The 19,171-nt window shown below is 42.4% G+C and overlaps 1 protein-coding gene across 1 annotated transcript in view; it reads left to right on the forward strand.

The window, feature by feature from the left end:
- nalcn (sodium leak channel, non-selective) overlaps positions 1-19,171 on the forward strand; it is a 277,249-nt gene that overhangs the window by 122,392 nt on the left and 135,686 nt on the right. Inside the window, exon 14 of the mRNA XM_070437767.1 lies at positions 5,858-6,025. Coding sequence (XP_070293868.1) covers positions 5,858-6,025 — 168 coding nt within the window. The remainder of the gene's footprint in view (positions 1-5,857; positions 6,026-19,171) is intronic.

The raw sequence follows: 19,171 nt of genomic DNA on the forward strand, positions 1-19,171 counted from the left end.
GTGAAATGTCAGAATAATAGTAGAGAGAATGATTTATTTCAGCTTTTATTTCTTTCATTACATTCCCAGTGGGTCAGAAGTTTACATACACTCAATTAGTAATTGGTAGCATTGCCTTTAAATTGTTTAACTTGGGTCAAACGTTTCGGGTAGCCTTCTACAAGCTTCCCACAATAAGTCGGGTGAATTTTGGACCATTCCTCCTGACAGAGCTGGTGTAACTGAGTCAGGTTTGTAGGCCTCCTTGCTCGCACACACTTTTTCAGTTCTGCCCACAAATGTTCTATCGGATTGAGGTCAGGGCTTTGTGATGGCCACTCCAATACTTTGACTTTGTTGTCCTTAAGCCATTTTTGCCATAACTTTGGAAGTATGCTTGGGGTCATTGTCGATTTGGAAGACCCATTTGCGACCAAGCTTTAACTTCCAGACTGATGTCTTGAGATGTTGCTTCAATATATCCACATAATTTCCCTCCCTCATGTTCCCTCCCTCATGTTGCCATCTATTTTGTGAAGTGCACCAGTCTCTCCTTCCAGGGGGAAATAAATCTAATTCATAAAAAAAATGTACAAAAGTATTAAAGATGCCTGCCAGTGTTTCCCTTAGCCATGGTCTGCATTTGTAATAAACAGTTAATTTTGAAAGTTTTCAGACCCTTCACTTTTTCCACATTTTGTTACGTTACAGCCTTATTCTAAAATGAATTAAATAAAAAAAAATCCTCCTCAAACTACACACAATACCCCAAAATGACAAAGTGAAAACCGATTTAATTTTTTTTTTGCAAATGTAATAAAAATAAAATACAATATTTACGTAAGTATTCTGACCCTTTGCTATTAGACTCGGAATTGAGCTCAGGTGCATCCTGTTTCCATTGATCATCCTTGAGATGTTTCTACAACTTGATTGGAGTCTACCTGTGGTAAATTCAATTGATTGGACATGATTTGGAAAGGCACACACCTGCCTATATAAGGTCCCATAGTTGACAGTGCATGTCAGAGCAAAAACCAAGCCATGAAGTCGAAGGAATTGTCCGTAGAGCTCCGAGACAGGATTGTGTCGAGGCACAGATCTGGGGAAGGGTACCAAAACATTTCTGCAGCATTGAAGGTCCCGAAGAACACAGTAGCCTCCGTCATTCTTAAATGGAAGAATATTTGGAATCACCAAAACTCTTCCTAGAGCTGGCCGACCGGCCATACTGAGCAATCATGGGAGAAGGACCTGGGTCAGGGAGGTGACCAAGAACTCAATGGTCACTCTGACAGACCTCCAGAGATCCTATGTGGAGATGGGAGAAGCTTCCAGAAGGACAAGCATCTCTGCCACACTCTACCAATCAGGCCTTTATGGTAGAGTGGCCAGACAGAATCCACTCCTTAGTAAAATGCACATGACAGCCAGCTTGGAGTTTGCCAAAAGGCACCTAAAGGACTCTCAGACTATGAGAAACAATATTCTCTGATCTGATGAAACCAAGATTGAACTCTTTGGCCTGAATGCCAAGCGTCATGTCTGGAGGAAACCTGTCACCATCCCTACTGTGACTGGGACTGGGAGACTCATCAGGATCAAGGGAAAGATGAACTGAGCAAAGTACAGAGATCCTTGATGAAAATCTGCGCTGCAGACCTCATACTGGAGCTAAGGTTCACCTTCGAACAAGACAACAACCCTAAGCACACAGCCAAAACAATGCAGGAATGGCTTGGGGACAAGTCTCTGCTGTCCTTGAGTGGCCCAGCCAGAGCCCGACTTGTACCCGATCGAACATCTCTGGAGAGACCTGAAAATAGCTGTGCAGCAACGCTCCCCATCCAACCTGACAGAGTTTGAGAGGATCTGCAGAAAATAATGCGTGAAACTCTCCAAATACAGGTGTGCCAAGCTTGTAGCGTCATACCCAAGAAGACTCAAGGCTGTATTCGCTGCCAAAGGTGCTTCAACATAGTACTGAGTAAAGGGTCTGAATACTAAAAACGTTTTTCTTTGTCATTATGGTGTATTGTGTGTAGATTACTGAGGGGGGGAAAAAACATTTTAATCCATTTTAGAATTAGGCTGTAACGTAACAAAATGTGTAAAAATTCAAGGGGTCTGGATACTCTGAATCTACCGTATGCTCATACTGTACCCCGCTATCACTTTGTTTGTTCGCCACTATTTTAGCAAATACACCGGACTTAGCACCTCCGGTTCCACGCCCTGTATCACACGCACAGCCCCTCAGACTGGCTAATACCAAAGCCTCTTTCAGATATTATAAAAGTAATATACATGATAACAATAATGATTTAATTACCAATAATACTATACATACTCGCTGCTCCTTCTATTGGCAGAAAAGATAAGAGATTCAGTGGTTAAAAAGGACTGTTTTATAAAGCCTCATACGAGCAGACAACGCTGTCTTGATACAGTCAGGGGTGCAGAGAATAGTGGCAAAATGCAACAATCAAATTCTAGGACAGTGATATAGATTTCTGGTAGTACGTGCAAAAAGAACTCGCCCTGTATGGTCCGTTATTAATATTTCGAACGTACGCTTCAAAAGGTTATTGGCCATGTACTCTTACAATCTCACGTCCGGCACAGCCAGAAGAGGATTAGCCACCCCTCAGTGCCTGGTTCTTCTCGAGGTTTCTTCCTATGTTCCTCCCTTTCTACAGAGTTTTCCCTAGCTACAGTGCTTCTACATCTGCATTGCTTGCGCTTTGGGGTTTTAGGCTGGGTTTCTGTAAGCACTTTGACAACTGCTGATGTAAAAAGGGATTTATAATTACATTTGATGGATTGATTGAGGATTGGGCCTCATATTCACTACCACACAAACATAAAATGAAAAACGTACCTCCGATTGAATCACACTTGTACCTGGGAGAAAATCTATGATTTTATAGTTATTTTTAGTACAATTATAATGTTGGTGCTACTATCGGATTGTAAACGGAAACAGTTGATTTGCACTCGCCAACATGGAGTGTTTTCACACACACACACACACACACACACACACACACACACACACACACACACACACACACACACACACACANCACACACACACACACACACAGACCCACACACACACACACACACACACACACACACGCACACGCGCGCAGACACGCCCCGACCCCCACCCACCCACACACACACACACACACACACAGACCCACTCTCAATCTGCCCGGCTCTGTCGATGCCATCAGTATGCAGGTGGCAGAGCGTGAACAATGAAGGAGAGGCGTGTCTCCCTCTTTACCTCCCTCCCGGTCCACTCTCTCTCACACAGCTGAATGGGAAAGATAAGAGATGGGAGAAACCACACACAAGATTCTCTCCCTTGGCTCCCTCTCTTTTTATCATCCATCCATTGATCACAGTTTTTCCACTCAGTCAGGGCTAGGTGAAGGGAAAAAAAATAGGAAATACTTGTTTTGGTTTTCTAGCTAAATGCAGGTTTTGGTTTTTCCAGCTATTTTCCCCCTTCTGGCCACTCCCTTTTCTTCCCTATGGAATGAATGCAATGACGTTATCTCTTGTTCTCCTTACAATCTATTTATTTTTTATTTTCTCTCCTTTCTTCTCATTCCCTCACAAGCTTATTGTCCCCCACCATGATATCGGGAAGGAGACTGTTGATCTGTCTCCGTCCGTTAGTGCGTTCGTTCGTCCGTTAGTGCGTTCGTTCGTTCGTACATTAGTCACATGCGATATCTCAGACAAGCACTGACCCAATTTTGACAAAACGTGGGTGAATGATGCATCTTGCCATAGAGATCCGGCATTTACATAATTACACTGATTGGCCAGATGGGGACGCTATGACAAGAGATTGAAAATGCAGACTTTGAAAGGTCACGACCCTCAACCCGTTTGACGTAAAGTCATGAAATTTGGTACATAGGTCCCTGTCCTCACAAGGAACTAATTTGCCTCAGGGACCCATTAGGTCCGCCATGATGGATTTTCCACCATTATGGAAAATAATCTTCTTGCAACAAATGACTTATCTGCATGGAACTTGATATTTGGTATCTATGGATCTTATGTCTCTTATCGCAATATTTTTCAGATTAGTACCTAAAACAACAATATTGACCAATAAACATTCACGTGGGTGTGATCTGGCACATAAATGCATATAAATTAGTCAAGGATATTCGTATTATAACAAAACACTGTCAAGACTCAACAAATGCAAGAGCATTCATATCGACCACACGGTGGCTCTAACGATTCAGATTAAATTTGTCTCACGTGCTCAGGGATATGAGTCTAGCTCACCCACACGATATCTCAGACCTCTGGCCTAATTTTGACTAAACTTGGGTAAATGATGTGTCGTGCCATATGACCAAGAAGGCCAACACTCATTTTGAAGTCGCAGGCAGTACTACCTCATCACATGACCATGAGTAACCATAACTGGCTCATGTCCACTACACTTTCAAATGTACATTTTCACATTTTAATGTCGACTACGGCTGTCAAATGATTCCAAAATGTAATTGACTTTATCGCAGGATTTGCTGTGATTAATCACAATTAATAGCAAATTCATAATTTGCTCAAATTGAGCTGTAATTTAAGATTTTTTTTTATACAAAAAGCATCACAGCAATATTGACGTCTTCATTTTTTCCAAAGTAACGGTTAGGAAAATCAGGTAAAACACACTTTCTTTCACCTCAAAGTCAACTTGTTTTGACATAGCATTGTTTTTAGCTATAGATTGTGTATTTTTTGATGTTTTCAGTGTATTTTGAAAGCTTTCAGACAATGCGATTTTTAAAAATGTGCACAACAATTGCAAAAAGGTAACTTTAGTTCATGTTTACTTGTTAACTGCTAGCTTCTCTGTTCTTTTCACTGGGGGGGTTCTTCCGACGGTCACTGGCCAACGTATGAAGAAGAGAAGCGTGCAACTGCAGCACTAACACTCAGAGTGTATTGCTCAGATATACAAAAAAAATTAAAATTACGCACTTGAATTATTATACTCAGGTAGGCTGTTACTTTTTATAGAGTGCATTATAGAATTAGTCATTTTACCACCACCTTTTCACATGTGAGGAGAATAACACAATTTCACCACCTCATGTGAACTTGCAATTCCACATGTAGAAGTTTGCCTAGCGGTTAAGAGTGTTGGGTCAGCGACCAAAATGTTGCTGGTTCGAATCCCAAGCCGACTAGGTGGAAAAATCTGCCGGTGTGCCCTTGAGCAAGGCACTTAACCATCATTTCTCCAGTAAGTCGCTCTGGATAAGAGCGTCTGCTAAATGACTAACATGTAAATGTGGAATTTTCTTATGTGAAACTGCAAATTCGTTGTTCACGTATGATTGTTCATAGTGAAGTGAAGTGATATTTTCACAGGTAGATTTTTTTTTTTTACAAATTGATTTTCACGTGATTGATTTTGACATGTGAACTTGCAATTCCACATGTGAACGTGATATTTTCACATGAGAAACTACCATTCACATGTGAGATGAAAACATGTTTTTTTTCTCACATGTAAAAATGTGGTGTTTAACGTGACATTTTTTGCATGTGAAGATATGGTTTCACGTGAAGTTTTAAGCTCGACATGTGAAAACGACTATTTCACATGTGAAACTGCACATTTGACATGTTTTTGTTTTTAAGGGCGCACACACGCATGTGATGAATAACCTTGACTGACACCTGAAGACTTGAGTTGGCGCCTCAAGCCTAGTCCTTATCTCAGCTGGCTAACACAGTCTTGCGATGGGCAGGAGACCTGGGTTTGAACCACGGTGGGTCACGTTAATAAAATACCAACTGTGACCTGGGATCTCTGTCTATCTGTTCGTAGGTTGCCTTTACAGTGCTGTTTGACCTGGAGGCTATGCTTAAGGTCTGGTGCCTGGGCTTCACGGGCTACATCATCTCCTCTCTACACAAGTTTGAGTTGCTGCTGGTGGTGGGGACCACCCTGCACATCTACCCTGACCTCTACCACTCCCAGTTCACCTACTTCCAGGTAATGAATACACACACATCCACATTCACACACACTGCATGCATGCACACACACAATGCAAGCACATACACACAATCACACACAATTGTGATTGATTGATTAATGGGCCTGCTTTGCTCGTAAAAATTACTAGTGATGCCGATTTCTTATTTATTTTCTGTGACCACGCTAGTGATGCGTGGGTTGACTCATAATTCGCAGTTATATCTGCGGGGCGAGTGGGTTTAGGGTCATTACATATTGTGTGGCTGAAGGGCAGGTTGAATAAAGAGAAACGATACTTCAAAAAATCCATAAATGTATAACTATTGTGCAATTTCTATAGTCGACATTGTGGTTTTTCTTTCATTATTTTAGGCTATTTGGTATTAGTGCATAAGTCTAAACTTTAGGGCTTAACTGTACGTGTGCCAAATTGCCTACACAGCCAATCGCCAAACGGGAAGAAAAAATGTACGTCAATCCATGGGGGTAAAAAGGACATTGGCGAAGTTTAATTCAATAAGACAAAAGCTACAAAAGGAGAGTTGAAAATAAAGAGAAGGGAGGGACAGAAAAAGTAATATTTGGGAAATATTTGGTGAAGTGGTGAAAGAGGATGATGGCAGTGCCGGTTATGTTATGTGTGGTGATTGTGAGGCCCTATACAAATTCCACGGTCACAAGACGGGACTTCAAATAGGCCTATGGCACGTCAAGGGAACTGTTGTTTAGATGGGTTAAATGGAACCTGAAATCTGGATGACTAATCAGAATAACCTACAGTTTTTTGGCAAAATCCAAAAGTCCTCTGATAGTACTAGTCCCGTGTGAATCGACATCCCTGTGTTTTGAGAGAAATGTCTGAGTTTTATAGCTGTTGCTCATCGTATGAGCAAGAAAAAAGAACTGGGGTATTCTGGGGTAATAAATACATGACCAATGTTCTCTAGTAATATGGGTCCGGTGCGAATAGGGCAATAGCCTTAATAATAACTCCTGTAGAATTAAGCATTTTTGCAGAAAAATTATACACCAAATGTAGAGAAAATTTTGACTTGTGGAGAAATATGATTTCTTTCTTTCTGCATCTTGAGAGAACGCAATGCTCCGTTCGATGCGATCTGTACAGGTGCTGTCTTCATCATAAAAGCATCATAAAAGCTGATCGTTTTTTCAACCACATAAAAAATGCATCGAAGCCAAACTGAAATCTTATCAGAAACACGTTGGGTCGTTTTTCAAAGCTTTTTCCTTACAACTGATCAAACTGATGTCGTTTGGATATTTTGCACAGAAAATGTTAGCCTTTTTTTTGTTGCTTTATTGGATTTTCTCCCCGGTCCCTAAACATCTTTTCTCTGCGAAAGATGACACAGAGAACTTTACAGGTGTCAACTAGATTGAAGCATTCTATCGATCTATTACATTATTATGGAGATTAAGGGATTATTTAGTCTTCTAGCGCAACCTATAATGACAAAAGAGAAGCTGCATAAATCTAATTATAGACAAGTTGACTAACAAATAGCCTACCAAAATGTTAGACCTTATAAGCATAAACATATCTAAATCAGGCAAAACAAAATCCTACACCCCCTGTTCAAAAAAGATTCAGCAGTCTTTGACTGTAGCCTATAGCGCATCTTCTATATTTGCGGGTTAGGGTTGGGTGCGGGCCTCAGCTTTTCACTTCATCACATGTAGTCGGTCGGTTGGGGATGGGTTATTAGCAATTGCAGGCGGGTGTGGCGGAACAAACAGCTGAACCACGCACCACTAGACCATGCGTTGACGAACATCATCACACGTTTATTCAATCACTGATCCAAGCATTATAACACATTCTGACAAATGTTAATGCTATCAAATTGTATATGCTGAGTTGAATGTTTGGACTGATGTTGAGTTAGTCAGGACTAACATACAGGATTTGTTCATCCCGATGCCACTAGATTTTTAAACATAGGCCTTTCACCAAATAGGGGAAATCTATCGTTCACACGAATCTATGATTAAACTGGCCCTACTTTTTTCGCCTTCACTGTGGTGTGTGTGTGAGCGAGAGACTATGCGCATGCAGTAAGAGGAGACGAGGCAGAGAACAGCAAGCAGGCAGCACCTGCTGCCCTTTCCCCAGTCCTAATCGTTCACTAAATGTGGGTAATAATGTGTGCTGGCAGTTGCCTTGGTGGCTTCCGGGTGGCCTGTGTGTGTGTCTGTGTTTTTGCAACTGTGGATACGTACGTGTGTGTATGCGTATGCTTGTCTGTGTATGTATGTGTGTCTGCATGTATGTGTGTGTGCGTGCATTCATGTGTGTTGTGTGTGTGTGTGTGTGTGTGTGTGGTGTGTGTGTGTGTGTGTGTGTGTGTGTGTGTGTGTGTGTGTGTGTGTGTGTGTGTGTGTGTGTGTGTGTGTGTGTGTGTGTGTGTGGGTGTGTGTGTGTGTGTGTGTGCGTGCGTGCGTTCATGCGTTCATGCGTGTTTGTACGTGTGTGTGTGTGTGTTTTGGTAGCATCTGTTGAGAGACGCAGGCAGGATCAGGTCGGCTCATTTTGACAAGCCTCATTAAGAACAAGAAGCTGTGAGGGAGTCATTCTGCCATACTCACAACAGGAGAGACGAGGGTCGCTGTATGATTCTAACATCAAGGTGACAATTTTAAGTCCCACAAGGTGCTGGTCACACCAATGGTATAGGTTCAAGTCCAATAAGGTGCTGGCAGCACCAATATTGTAGGTTGAAGTCCAACAATGTGCTGGAAACACCAATGTTCAAGTCATATAAGGCTCTGGCAACATCAAGGTTGTATGTTCAAGTCCCATAAGTTGCTGGCAACACCAGTGTTGTAGGTTAAAAGCCGAAGGTGCTGGAAACACCAAGGTTGTAGGTTCAAGTCCCAAAGGGCTGGCAATTTTATGGGCTCAAATTTCACATTATATACTCAGTATTTTTGTAGATTTCTCAACAAGGTAATAGTTTTAAGTCCCGTTCGGACAACACATTATCAATACTATGGGTTCGTTGTCCCAGTGTCTGCTAAATTAGACTGTATTGTATTATGAACGTCCATAGAGAGGTCCATTGCTTTGGAGGCCAAAAGGTATTTTAGCGAACTCCTTATTGAAGAAGAGAATGCGGTTTACCCAGATGCCTATATGAAGATTTAGGAAAAAGCTGCAGGCTTACCAAACCAAAATGATATGGGACAAACAGGTTTTTTCTTTCAGGATCTTCTAGAATCCTCTGTGTGAGGAATTAGCCCAAAGAGAGAGGCATTTTTTCAGTGTATTCCTTATTTTTTTTACGATGGGGCATTTCACTTTGAAAGGTCAGACTGAGCTGATTGTCATCCGGTCTGGTCAAAATGTCACATGCCTTGGACATACACACACACACTGTTTAATCACAGGAATGATTATGCCTCCTCCAGTATTTTCCCTAAGTGCTGGCCATCTGCTAAACAGCCGGTAACAGCCAGCTACTTTTTCCATTTCAAAACTTTTCAAATAAAAATGTAAATATGTTTGTCAGAAAAGTCAGTTGAGCCCTCTCCAGCAAGAATGAACAACATGCATATTCTAGCAATCTATTGATAGGACAGGCACTTGTCAGTCACAAAGCAAGCGATGACATGGAAAAACTTCTGGTTTGACAGTCTGCTGTCTGTCCCACCTCGCGGTACCTGTGTGACTTGTTTTCCATCACGACTGGTATATCGACGTCACTGCACGCGGAGGCTATAACAGACGTTCCTCTCTTGCGACATCCCTCTAAGGCCCTTCTGCTAGCTTCCTAGCCCCGGCCTGCTAGCTGTCTGAATCGCCATGTCTTCAGCCAGCCCAACCACTCACTGGACCCCTATGATCACTCGTCTACGCATGCCTCTCCCTAATATCAATATGCCTTGTCCATTACTGTCCTGGTTAGTGATTATTGTCTTATTTCACTGTAGAGCCTCTAGCCCTGCTCAATATGCCTTAACCAACCATGTAGTTCCATCTCCCACATATGACATCACCTGGTTTAAACGTCTCTAGAGACAATATCTCTCTCATCATTACTGAAGTCCTAGGTTTACCTCCAATGTATTCACATCCTACCATACCTTTGTCTGTACATTATGCCTTGATTCTATTCTATCGCGCCCAGAAACCTGCTCCTTTTAATCTCTGTTGCCGACGTACTAGACGACCAGTTCTGATAGCTTTTAGCCATACCTGTATCTTACTCCTCCTCTGTTCCTCTGGTGATGTAGAGGTTAATCCAGGTCCTGCAGTGCCTAGCTCCACTCCTACTCCCCAGGTGCTCTCATTTGTTGACTTCTGTAAATGTAAAAGCCTTGGTTTCATGCATGTTAACATTAGAAGCCTCCTCCCTAAGTATGTTTTATTCACTGCTTTAGCACACTCTGCCAACCCGGATGCCCTAGCCGTGTCTGAATCCTGGCTTAGGAAAACCACCAAAAACCCTGAAATTTCCATCCCTAACTATAACATTTTCCGACAAGATAGAACTGCCAAAGGGGGAGGAGTTGCAATCTACTGCGGAGATAGCCTGCAGTGTTCTGTCTTACTATCCAGGTCTGTACCCAAACAATTCGAGCTTCTACTTTTAAATATCCTCCGTTCCAGAAACAAGTCTCTCACTGTTGCCGCTTGCTATAGACCACCCTCTGCCCCCTGCTGTGCCCTGGACACCATCTATCTTCAGAGCTCGTGCTGCTAAGTGACCTAAACTGGGACGTGCTTAACACCCCGGCTATCCTGCAATCTAAGCATGATGCCCTCAATCTCACAGAAATGATCAATCAACCCACCATGTACAACCCCAAATCCGTAAACACAGGCAGCCTCCAAAACACCTCTGCTGTTTTCAACCAAGATCTCAGCGATCACTTCCGCATTGCCTGCATCCGTAATGGGTCTGCGGTCAAACGACCACCGCTCATCGCTGTCAAACGCTCCCTAAAACACTTCAGCGTGCAGGCCTTTCTAATCGACCTGGCCCGGGTATCCTGGAAGGATATTGACCTCATCCCGTCAGTAGAGGATGCCTGGTTATTCTTTAAAAGTGCCTTCCTCACCATCTTAAATAAGCATGCCCCATTCAAAAAATGTAGAACCAGGAACAGATATAGCCCTTGGTTCTCTCCAGACCTGACTGCCCTTGACCAGCACAAAAACATCCTGTGGCATTCTGCATTAGCATCGAATAGCCCCCGTGATATGCAACCTTTCAGGGAAGTTACAAACCAATATACACAGGCAGTTAGGAAAGCTAAGGCTAGCTTTATCAAACAGAAATTTGCATCCTGTAACACAAACTCAAAAATGTTCTGGGACACTGTAAAGTCCATGGAGAATAAGAGCACCTCCTCCCAGCTTCCCACTGCACTGAGGCTAGGAAACACTGTCGCCACTGATAAATCTATGATGATCGAGAATTTCAATAAGCATTTTTCTACGGCTGGCCATGCTTTCCAGCTGGCTACCCCTACCCCGGTCAACAGCTCTGCACCCCCACAGCAACTTGCCCAAGCCTCCCCCATATCTCCTTCACCCAAATACAGATAACTGATGTCCTGAAAGCTGCAAAATCTGGAACCCTACAAATCAGCCGGGAGATACAATCTGGACCCTTTCTTTCTAAAATTATCTGCCGAAATTGTTGCAACCCCTATTACTAGCCTGTTCAACCTCTCTTTCGTATTGTCTGAGATTCCCAAAGATTGGAAAGCTGCCGCGGTCATCCCCCTCTTCAAAGGGGGAGACACTCTAGATCCAACTTGCTTCAGACCTATATCTATACTGCCCTGCCTTTCTAAGTTCTTTAAAAACCAAGTTAACAAACAGATTACCCACCGTTTCGAATCGCACCGTACCTTCTCCGCTATGCAATCTGGTTTCAGAGCTGGTCATGGGTGCACCTCAGCCATGCTCAAGGTCCTAAACGATATCAGAACCGCCATCGATAAGAGACTTTACTGCGCAGCCGTATTCATCGACCTGGCCAAGGCTTTCGACTCTGTCAAACACCACATTCTTATCGGTAGACTCAACAGCCTTGGTTTCTCAAATGATTGCCTTGCCTGGTTCACCAACTACTTCTCCGATAGAGTTCAGTGTGTCAAATCGGAGGGCCTGTTGTCCGGACCTCTGGCAGTCTCTATGGGGGGGTGCCACAGGGTTCAATTCTTGGGCCGACTCTCTTCTCTGTATACATCACTGATGTCGCTCTTGCTTCTGGTGATTCTCTGATCCACCTCTATGCAGATGACACCATTCTGTATACCTCTGGCCCTTCTTTGGACACTGTGTTAACCAACCTCCAGACGAGCTCCAATGCAATTAAAACTAAATGCTTGCTCTTCAACCGATCGCTGCCTGCACCTGCCCGCCCGTCCAGCATCACTACTCTGTACGGTTCTGACTTAGAATATGTGGACAACTCCAAATACCTAGGTGTCAGGTTAGACTGTAAACTCTCCATCCAGACTCACATTAAGCATCTCCAATCCAAAATTAAATCTAGAATCGGCTTCCGATTTCGCAACAAAGCATCCTTTACTCATGCTGCCAACATACCCTCTCAAAACTGACCATCCTACCGATCCTCGACTTCGGCGATGTCATTTACAAAATAGCCTTCAACACTCTACTCAACAAATTGGATGTATTCTATCACAGTGCCATCCGTTTTGTCACCAAAGCCCCATATACTACCCACCACTGCGACCTGTACGCTCTCATTGGCTGGCCCTCGCTTCATACTTGTCGCCAAACCCACTGGCTCCCGGTCATCTCCAAGTCTCTGCTAGGTAAAGCCCTGCCTTATCTCAGCTCACTGGTCACCATAGCAGCACCCACCGGTAGCACGCGCTCCAGCAGGTAAATCTCACTGGTCACCCCCAAAGCCAATTATTCCTTTGGCCACCTTTCTTTCCAGTTCTCTGGTGCCAATGACTGGAACGAACTGCAAAAATCACTGAAGCTGGAGACTCATATCTCCCTCACTAGCTTTAAGCACCAGCTGTCAGAGCAGCTCACAGATCACTGCACCTGTTCATAGCCCATCTGTAAATAGCCCATCCAACTACCTCATCCCCATACAGTATTTATTTATCTTGCTCCTTTGCACCCCAGTATCTCTACTTGCACATTCATCTTTTGCACATCTACCAATCCAGTGTTTAATTGCTATATTGTAATTACTTCGCCACCATGGCCTATTTATTGCCTTACCTCCCGCATTCTACCTCATTTGCACACACTGTATATATACTTTTTCTACTGTTTTATTGACTGTATGTTTGTTTATTCCATATGTAACTATGTGTTGTTGTATGTGTCGAACTGCTTTGCTTTATCTTGGCCAGGTCACAGTTGTAAATGAGAACTTGTTCTCAACTAGCCTGGTTAAATAAAGGTAATATAAATAATACAAATTTGTATTTGCTGTGCTTTGATTGACGATCAGTGTTGACCAATTGATAGGTGTCGAACTGACTGAATAAAGTCGATAACCTATAACCTTTTACCATTCATAAATCATACAACGTAGTTATATGTCCATAGTATCGCACTGAGACAAGTAAACCAAAGATCTTGTTTCGATTCTCCTATGATTTGTAGCCCATGTCAGGACTTCCCAGACAGTGACACTAAAGTAAGTGACTGGTCAGTGTACTGTAACCTACCAAATCACATCGGTAAGCGAGACACTCATTTGGCTCCCTAATTTGCAAACTGTTAGGCTTTTTAGCGATTATCTGCAGATAAATTTTAAAAGTCGATGAAGACGGTGAGTCCTCCCTGCAGGAACAATAGGTGCTGGAGATAGAGCCTCATTCTGGTCCAAATATTAAGGATTATTAAACCTAAACTTCTGTAAAATCAGAAAGATATAGTACTTAAGACTAAGCTTTTTATTTCTTCAATGTAACCTTTAATTTATTTTTCAAGATAAAGTGGGCTATTTACTTAATGTTTGTTTTACTAAAATACATAATTTGAAAAAAAAACATTGTTGTAATTCGTATCTTGTAGTAAAACTCTAAATGCCACTTTAATTTCAAGAGAAGGTGTAATGTTAAAAAAATATCCAAAATAACTAACAATACACTGATTTCATAACTCAAATAAGTTATTTAAATTGTCAAGTATTTCTTCACAATACCACAACAAATCATAATGTTTCTTGCATGTATATAATGTCTCTTGACTTACATGAGCAAAACATACAAGGAGTTAAGATACAAATCTGCATAAATATTTTCATGGCGGAACATTTTTACACAAAGAAAAGGGGGAGGGGAAAATAAAAAAGAGGAGAAGGAAAAGGATGGCATGTCCAGAGTCAGTAATGACCTCTGAAAAAGATGTCACCCTTCTCTGTCATCGCCATCTTACGAGTTCCAACCCGTTTTTGCTATTTAATTACTTGTTTTGTGTTTATCTAAAAAAAAAAAAAAAAAAATGTATACAGAACGTTCATACTATTATCACATACAGTTTCAAGAAAATGTATGTGAACCCTTTGGAAATACCTGGATTTCTGCATAAATTGGTCATAAAATTTGATCTGATCTTCATCTAATTCACAGCAATAGACAAACACAGTCTGCTTAAACTAATAACACACAAACAATTATACGTTTTCATGTCTTTATTGAACACACCATGTAAACATTCACAGTGCAGGGTGGAACAAGTATGTGAACCCCTGGATTTAATAGCTGGTTGACCCTCCTTTGGCAGCAATAACCTCAACCAAACGTTTTCTGTAGTTGCGGATCAGACCTGCACAACGGCCAGGATGAATTTTGGACCATTCCTCTTTACAAAACTGTTTCAGTTCAGCAATATTCTTGGGATGTCTGGTGTGAACTGCTCTATTGAGGTCATGCCACAGCATCTCAATCTGGTTGAGGTCAGGACTCTGACTGGGCCACTCCAGAAGGCGTATTTTCTTCTGTTGAAGCCATTCTGTTGTTGATTTACTTTTTTGGGGGTCGTTGTCCTGTTGCATCACCCAACTTCTGTTGAGCTTCAATTGGCGGACAGATAGCCAAACATTCTCCTGCAAAATGTCTTGATAAACTTGGGAATTCATTTTTTCCGTTGATGATAGCAAGCTGTCCAGGCCCTGAGGCAGCAAAGCTGCCCCAAACTATGATGCTCCCTCCACAATAGTTTACAGTTGGGATGAGGTTTTGATGTTGGTGTGCTGTGCCATTTTTTCTCCACACATAGTGTTGTGTGATCCTTCCAAACAACTCAACTGTAGTTTCATCTATCCACAGAATATTTTCCCAGTAGCGCTGTGGAACATCCAGGTGCACTTTTGCAAACTCCAGACGTGCAGCAATGTTTTTTTGGACAACAGTGGCTTCTTCTGTGGTGTCCTCCCATGAACACCATTCTTGTTTAGTCAACAGAGATGTTAGCATGTTTAGTCAACAGAGATGTTAACATGTTCCAGAGATTTCTGTAAATCTTTAGCTGACACTCTAGGATTCTTCTTAACCTCATTGAGGATTCTGCGCTGTGTTCTTGCAGTCATCTTTGCAGGACGGCCACTCCTAGGGAGAGTAACAACAGTGCTGAACTTTCTCCATTTATAGACAATGTGTCTTACTGTAGACTGATGAACATCAAGGCTTTTAGAGATACTTTTGTAACCCTTTACAGCTTTATGCAAGTCAACAATTTTTAATCTTAGATCTTCTGATATCTTTTTTTTTTATTCATGGTTCATATCAGGCAATGCTTCTTGTGAATAGCAAACTCAAATTTTGTGAGTGTTTTTATAGGGCAAGGCAGCTCTAAACAATGTCGCCAATCTCTTCTCATTGATTGGACTCTAGGTTAGCTGACTCCTGACTCCAATTAGCTTTTGGAGAAGTCATTAGCCTTGGGGTTCACATACTTTTCCAACCTAGACTGTGAATGTTTAAATGATGTATTCAATATAGACAAGAAAAATACAATAATTTGTGTGTTTTTAGTTTAAGCACACTGTTCTGTTTGTCTATTGTTGTGACTTAGATGAAGATCAGATCAAATTTGATGACCAATTTATGCAGAAATCCAGGTAATTCCAAAGAGTTCACATACTTTTTCTTGCCACTGTATGACTGCCAGTAACTTCTGTACATATGATAGACAGTTACTAACCTTGATTTCGACTTTAAATCTGACTTCAACTCCAACTTTGCTGTTCCCTTGTTCATACCAGACCCCATTCCTCTGTTTCATGGGCTACCAAAACGTGCCGGCATCCTGGTGAGATTGAGCCGAAGAGAATATCGGCCAGCACTCCCCTCCGTTCTATTGCCAAATGTCCAGTCACTTGAGAACAAGATGGATGAGTTTTGTTCGAGAGTCTCCTATCAGAGACTTGAAAAGCTGCAATATTATATGTCTTGCAGAGACGTAGCTGGATTACTCTAGGTCAAATCAAATCAGATTTTATTTGTCAATTGCGCCAAATACAACAGTTGTAGACCTTACCGTGAAATGCTTACTTAAGGGCTTTTAAACAACAATGCAGTTTAAGAAAATATAGTTAAGAAAATATTTACAAAACAAACAAAAAAAAGTTACACAATAAAATAACAATAATGAGGCTATATACTGGGGGTACAGGTACAGAGTCAATGTGCGGGGGTACATGTTCGTCGAGTTATTTTGTTCCTGTAGGTAGGGGTAAAGTGACTATAAATAGATAATAAACAGTGAGTAGGAGCCATTTGGACCTAGACTTGGCGTTCTGGTACTGCTTGCCGTGCGGTAGCAGAGAGAACAGTCTATGACTTGGGTGACTGGAGTCTTTGGGAAAAAAAGTGGGCCTTCCTCTGACACCGCCTAGTATATAGGTCCTGGATGTCAGGAAGCTTGGCCCCAGTGATGTACTGGGCCATACGCACTACCCTCTGAAGCGCCTTACGGTCGGATGCAACCGGTCAGGATGCTCTCGATGGTGTAGCTGTAGAACGTTTTAAAGAAATCTTTTCAGTCTCCTGAGGGGGAAAAGGTGTTGTAGTGCCCTCTTTATGACTTTCTTGGTGTGTTTGGACCATGATAGTTTGTTGGTGATGTGGACACCAAGGATCTTAAAACTCTCGACCCACTCCACTACAGCCCCATCAAGGTGAATGGGGCCGTGTCCGGCCCTCCTTTTCATGTAGTCCACAATCATCTCTTTTGTCTTTCTCACGTTGAGGGACTAGTTGTTGTCCTGCCACCACACTGCCAGGTCTCTGATCTCCTCCCTATAGGCTGTCTCATCACTGTTGGTGATCAGGCCTACCACCGTTAATGTCGTCAGCAAACTTAATGTTGTTGGAGTCGTGCTTGGCCATGCAGTCGTGGGTGAACGTGGAGTACAGGAGAGGACTAAGCACGCATCCCTGAGGGGCCCCCGTGTTGAGGATCAGCATGACATGTGTTATTGCCTACCCTTACCACCTGCGGGCGACCCGTCAGGAAGTCCAGGATCTAGTTGCAGAGGGAGGTGTTTAGTTCCAGGGTCCTTAGCTTAGTGATGAGCTTTATGGGCACAATATTGTTGAACACTGAGCTGTAGTCAATGAACATCACTCTCACATAGTGTTTCATTTTGTCCAGGTGGGAAAGGGCAGTGCGGAGTGTGATTGAGATTGCGTCATCTGTGGATCTGTTGGGGCGGTATGTGAAATGGAGTGGGTCTCGAGTTTCCAGGATGATGGTGTTGATGTGAGCCATGACCAACCTTTCAAAGCACATCATGGCTACAGGCATGAATACTACGGGGCGGTAGTCATTTAGGCAGGTTACCTTTGCTTTCTTGGGCACAGGGACTATGGTGGTATGCTTTAACCATGTACAGTTGAAGTCGGAAGTTTACATGCACTTAGGTTGCAGTCATTCAAACTCATTTTTCAACCACTCCACAAATGTATTGTCAACAAACTATAGTTTTGGCAAGTCGGTTAGGACATCTAATTTGTGCATGACACAAGTAATTTTTCCAACAATTGTTTACAGACAGATTATTTCACTTATAATTCACTGTATCATAATTCCAGTGTGTCAGAAGTTTACATACACTAAGTTGACTGTGCCTTTAAAAAGCCTGGAAAATTCCAGAAAATTATGTCATGGCTTTAGATGGCTAATTGACATAATTTGACTCAATTGGAGGTGTACCTGTGGATGTATTTCAAGGCCTACCTTCAAACCCAGTGCCTCTTTGCTTGACATCATGGGAAAATCAAAATAAATCAGCCAAGAAATGTGTAGACCTCCACAAGTCTGGTTCATCCTTGGGAGCAATTTCCAAACGCCTGAAAGTACCACGTTTATCTGTAAAAACAATACTATGTAATTATAAACATGATGGGACCACGCAGCCGTATTACCGCTCAGGATGGAGACATGTTCTGTCTCCTAGAGATGAACGTACTGTGGTGCGAAAAGTGCAAATCAATCCCAGAACAGCAGGAAAAGTCCTTGTGAAGATGCTGGAAGAAATAGGTACAAAAATATCCATATCCACAGTAAAACAAGTCCTATATCAACATAACCTGACTGGCCTCTCAGCAAGGAAGAAGTCACTGCTCCAAAACCGCCATAAAAAAGCCAGACTACGTTTTGCAACTGCACATGGGGACAAAGATCGTACTTTTTGGAGAAATGTCGTCTGGTCTGATGAAACAAAAATAGAACTGTTTGGCCAATATGACCATTGTTATGTTTGGAGGAAAAAATGGGAGGCTTTCAAGCCGAAGAACACCATCCCAACCTTGAAGCACAGGGTTGGAAGCATCATGTTGCGGGGGTGCTTTGCTGCAGGAGGGACTGGTGCATTTCACAAAATAGATGGCATCATGGAGCAGGAAAATTATGTGAATATATTGAAGCAACATCTCAAGACATCAGTGAGGAAGTTAAAGCTTGGTCGCAAATGGGTCTTCCAAATGGACAATGACCCCAAGCATTCTTCCAAAGTTTGGCAAAATGGCTTAAGCACAACAAAGTCAAGGTATTGGAGTGGCCATCACAAAGCCCTTGGAACATTTGTGGGCAGAACTGAAAAAGTGTGTGCGAGCAAGGAGGCCTACAAACCTGACTCAGTTACACCAGCTCTGTCAGGAGGAATGGGACAAAATTCACCCAACTTA

The sequence above is a fragment of the Salvelinus sp. IW2-2015 genome, linkage group LG36 (genome assembly GCF_002910315.2).
Source record: "Salvelinus sp. IW2-2015 linkage group LG36, ASM291031v2, whole genome shotgun sequence".
NCBI lineage: Eukaryota > Metazoa > Chordata > Actinopteri > Salmoniformes > Salmonidae > Salvelinus > Salvelinus sp. IW2-2015.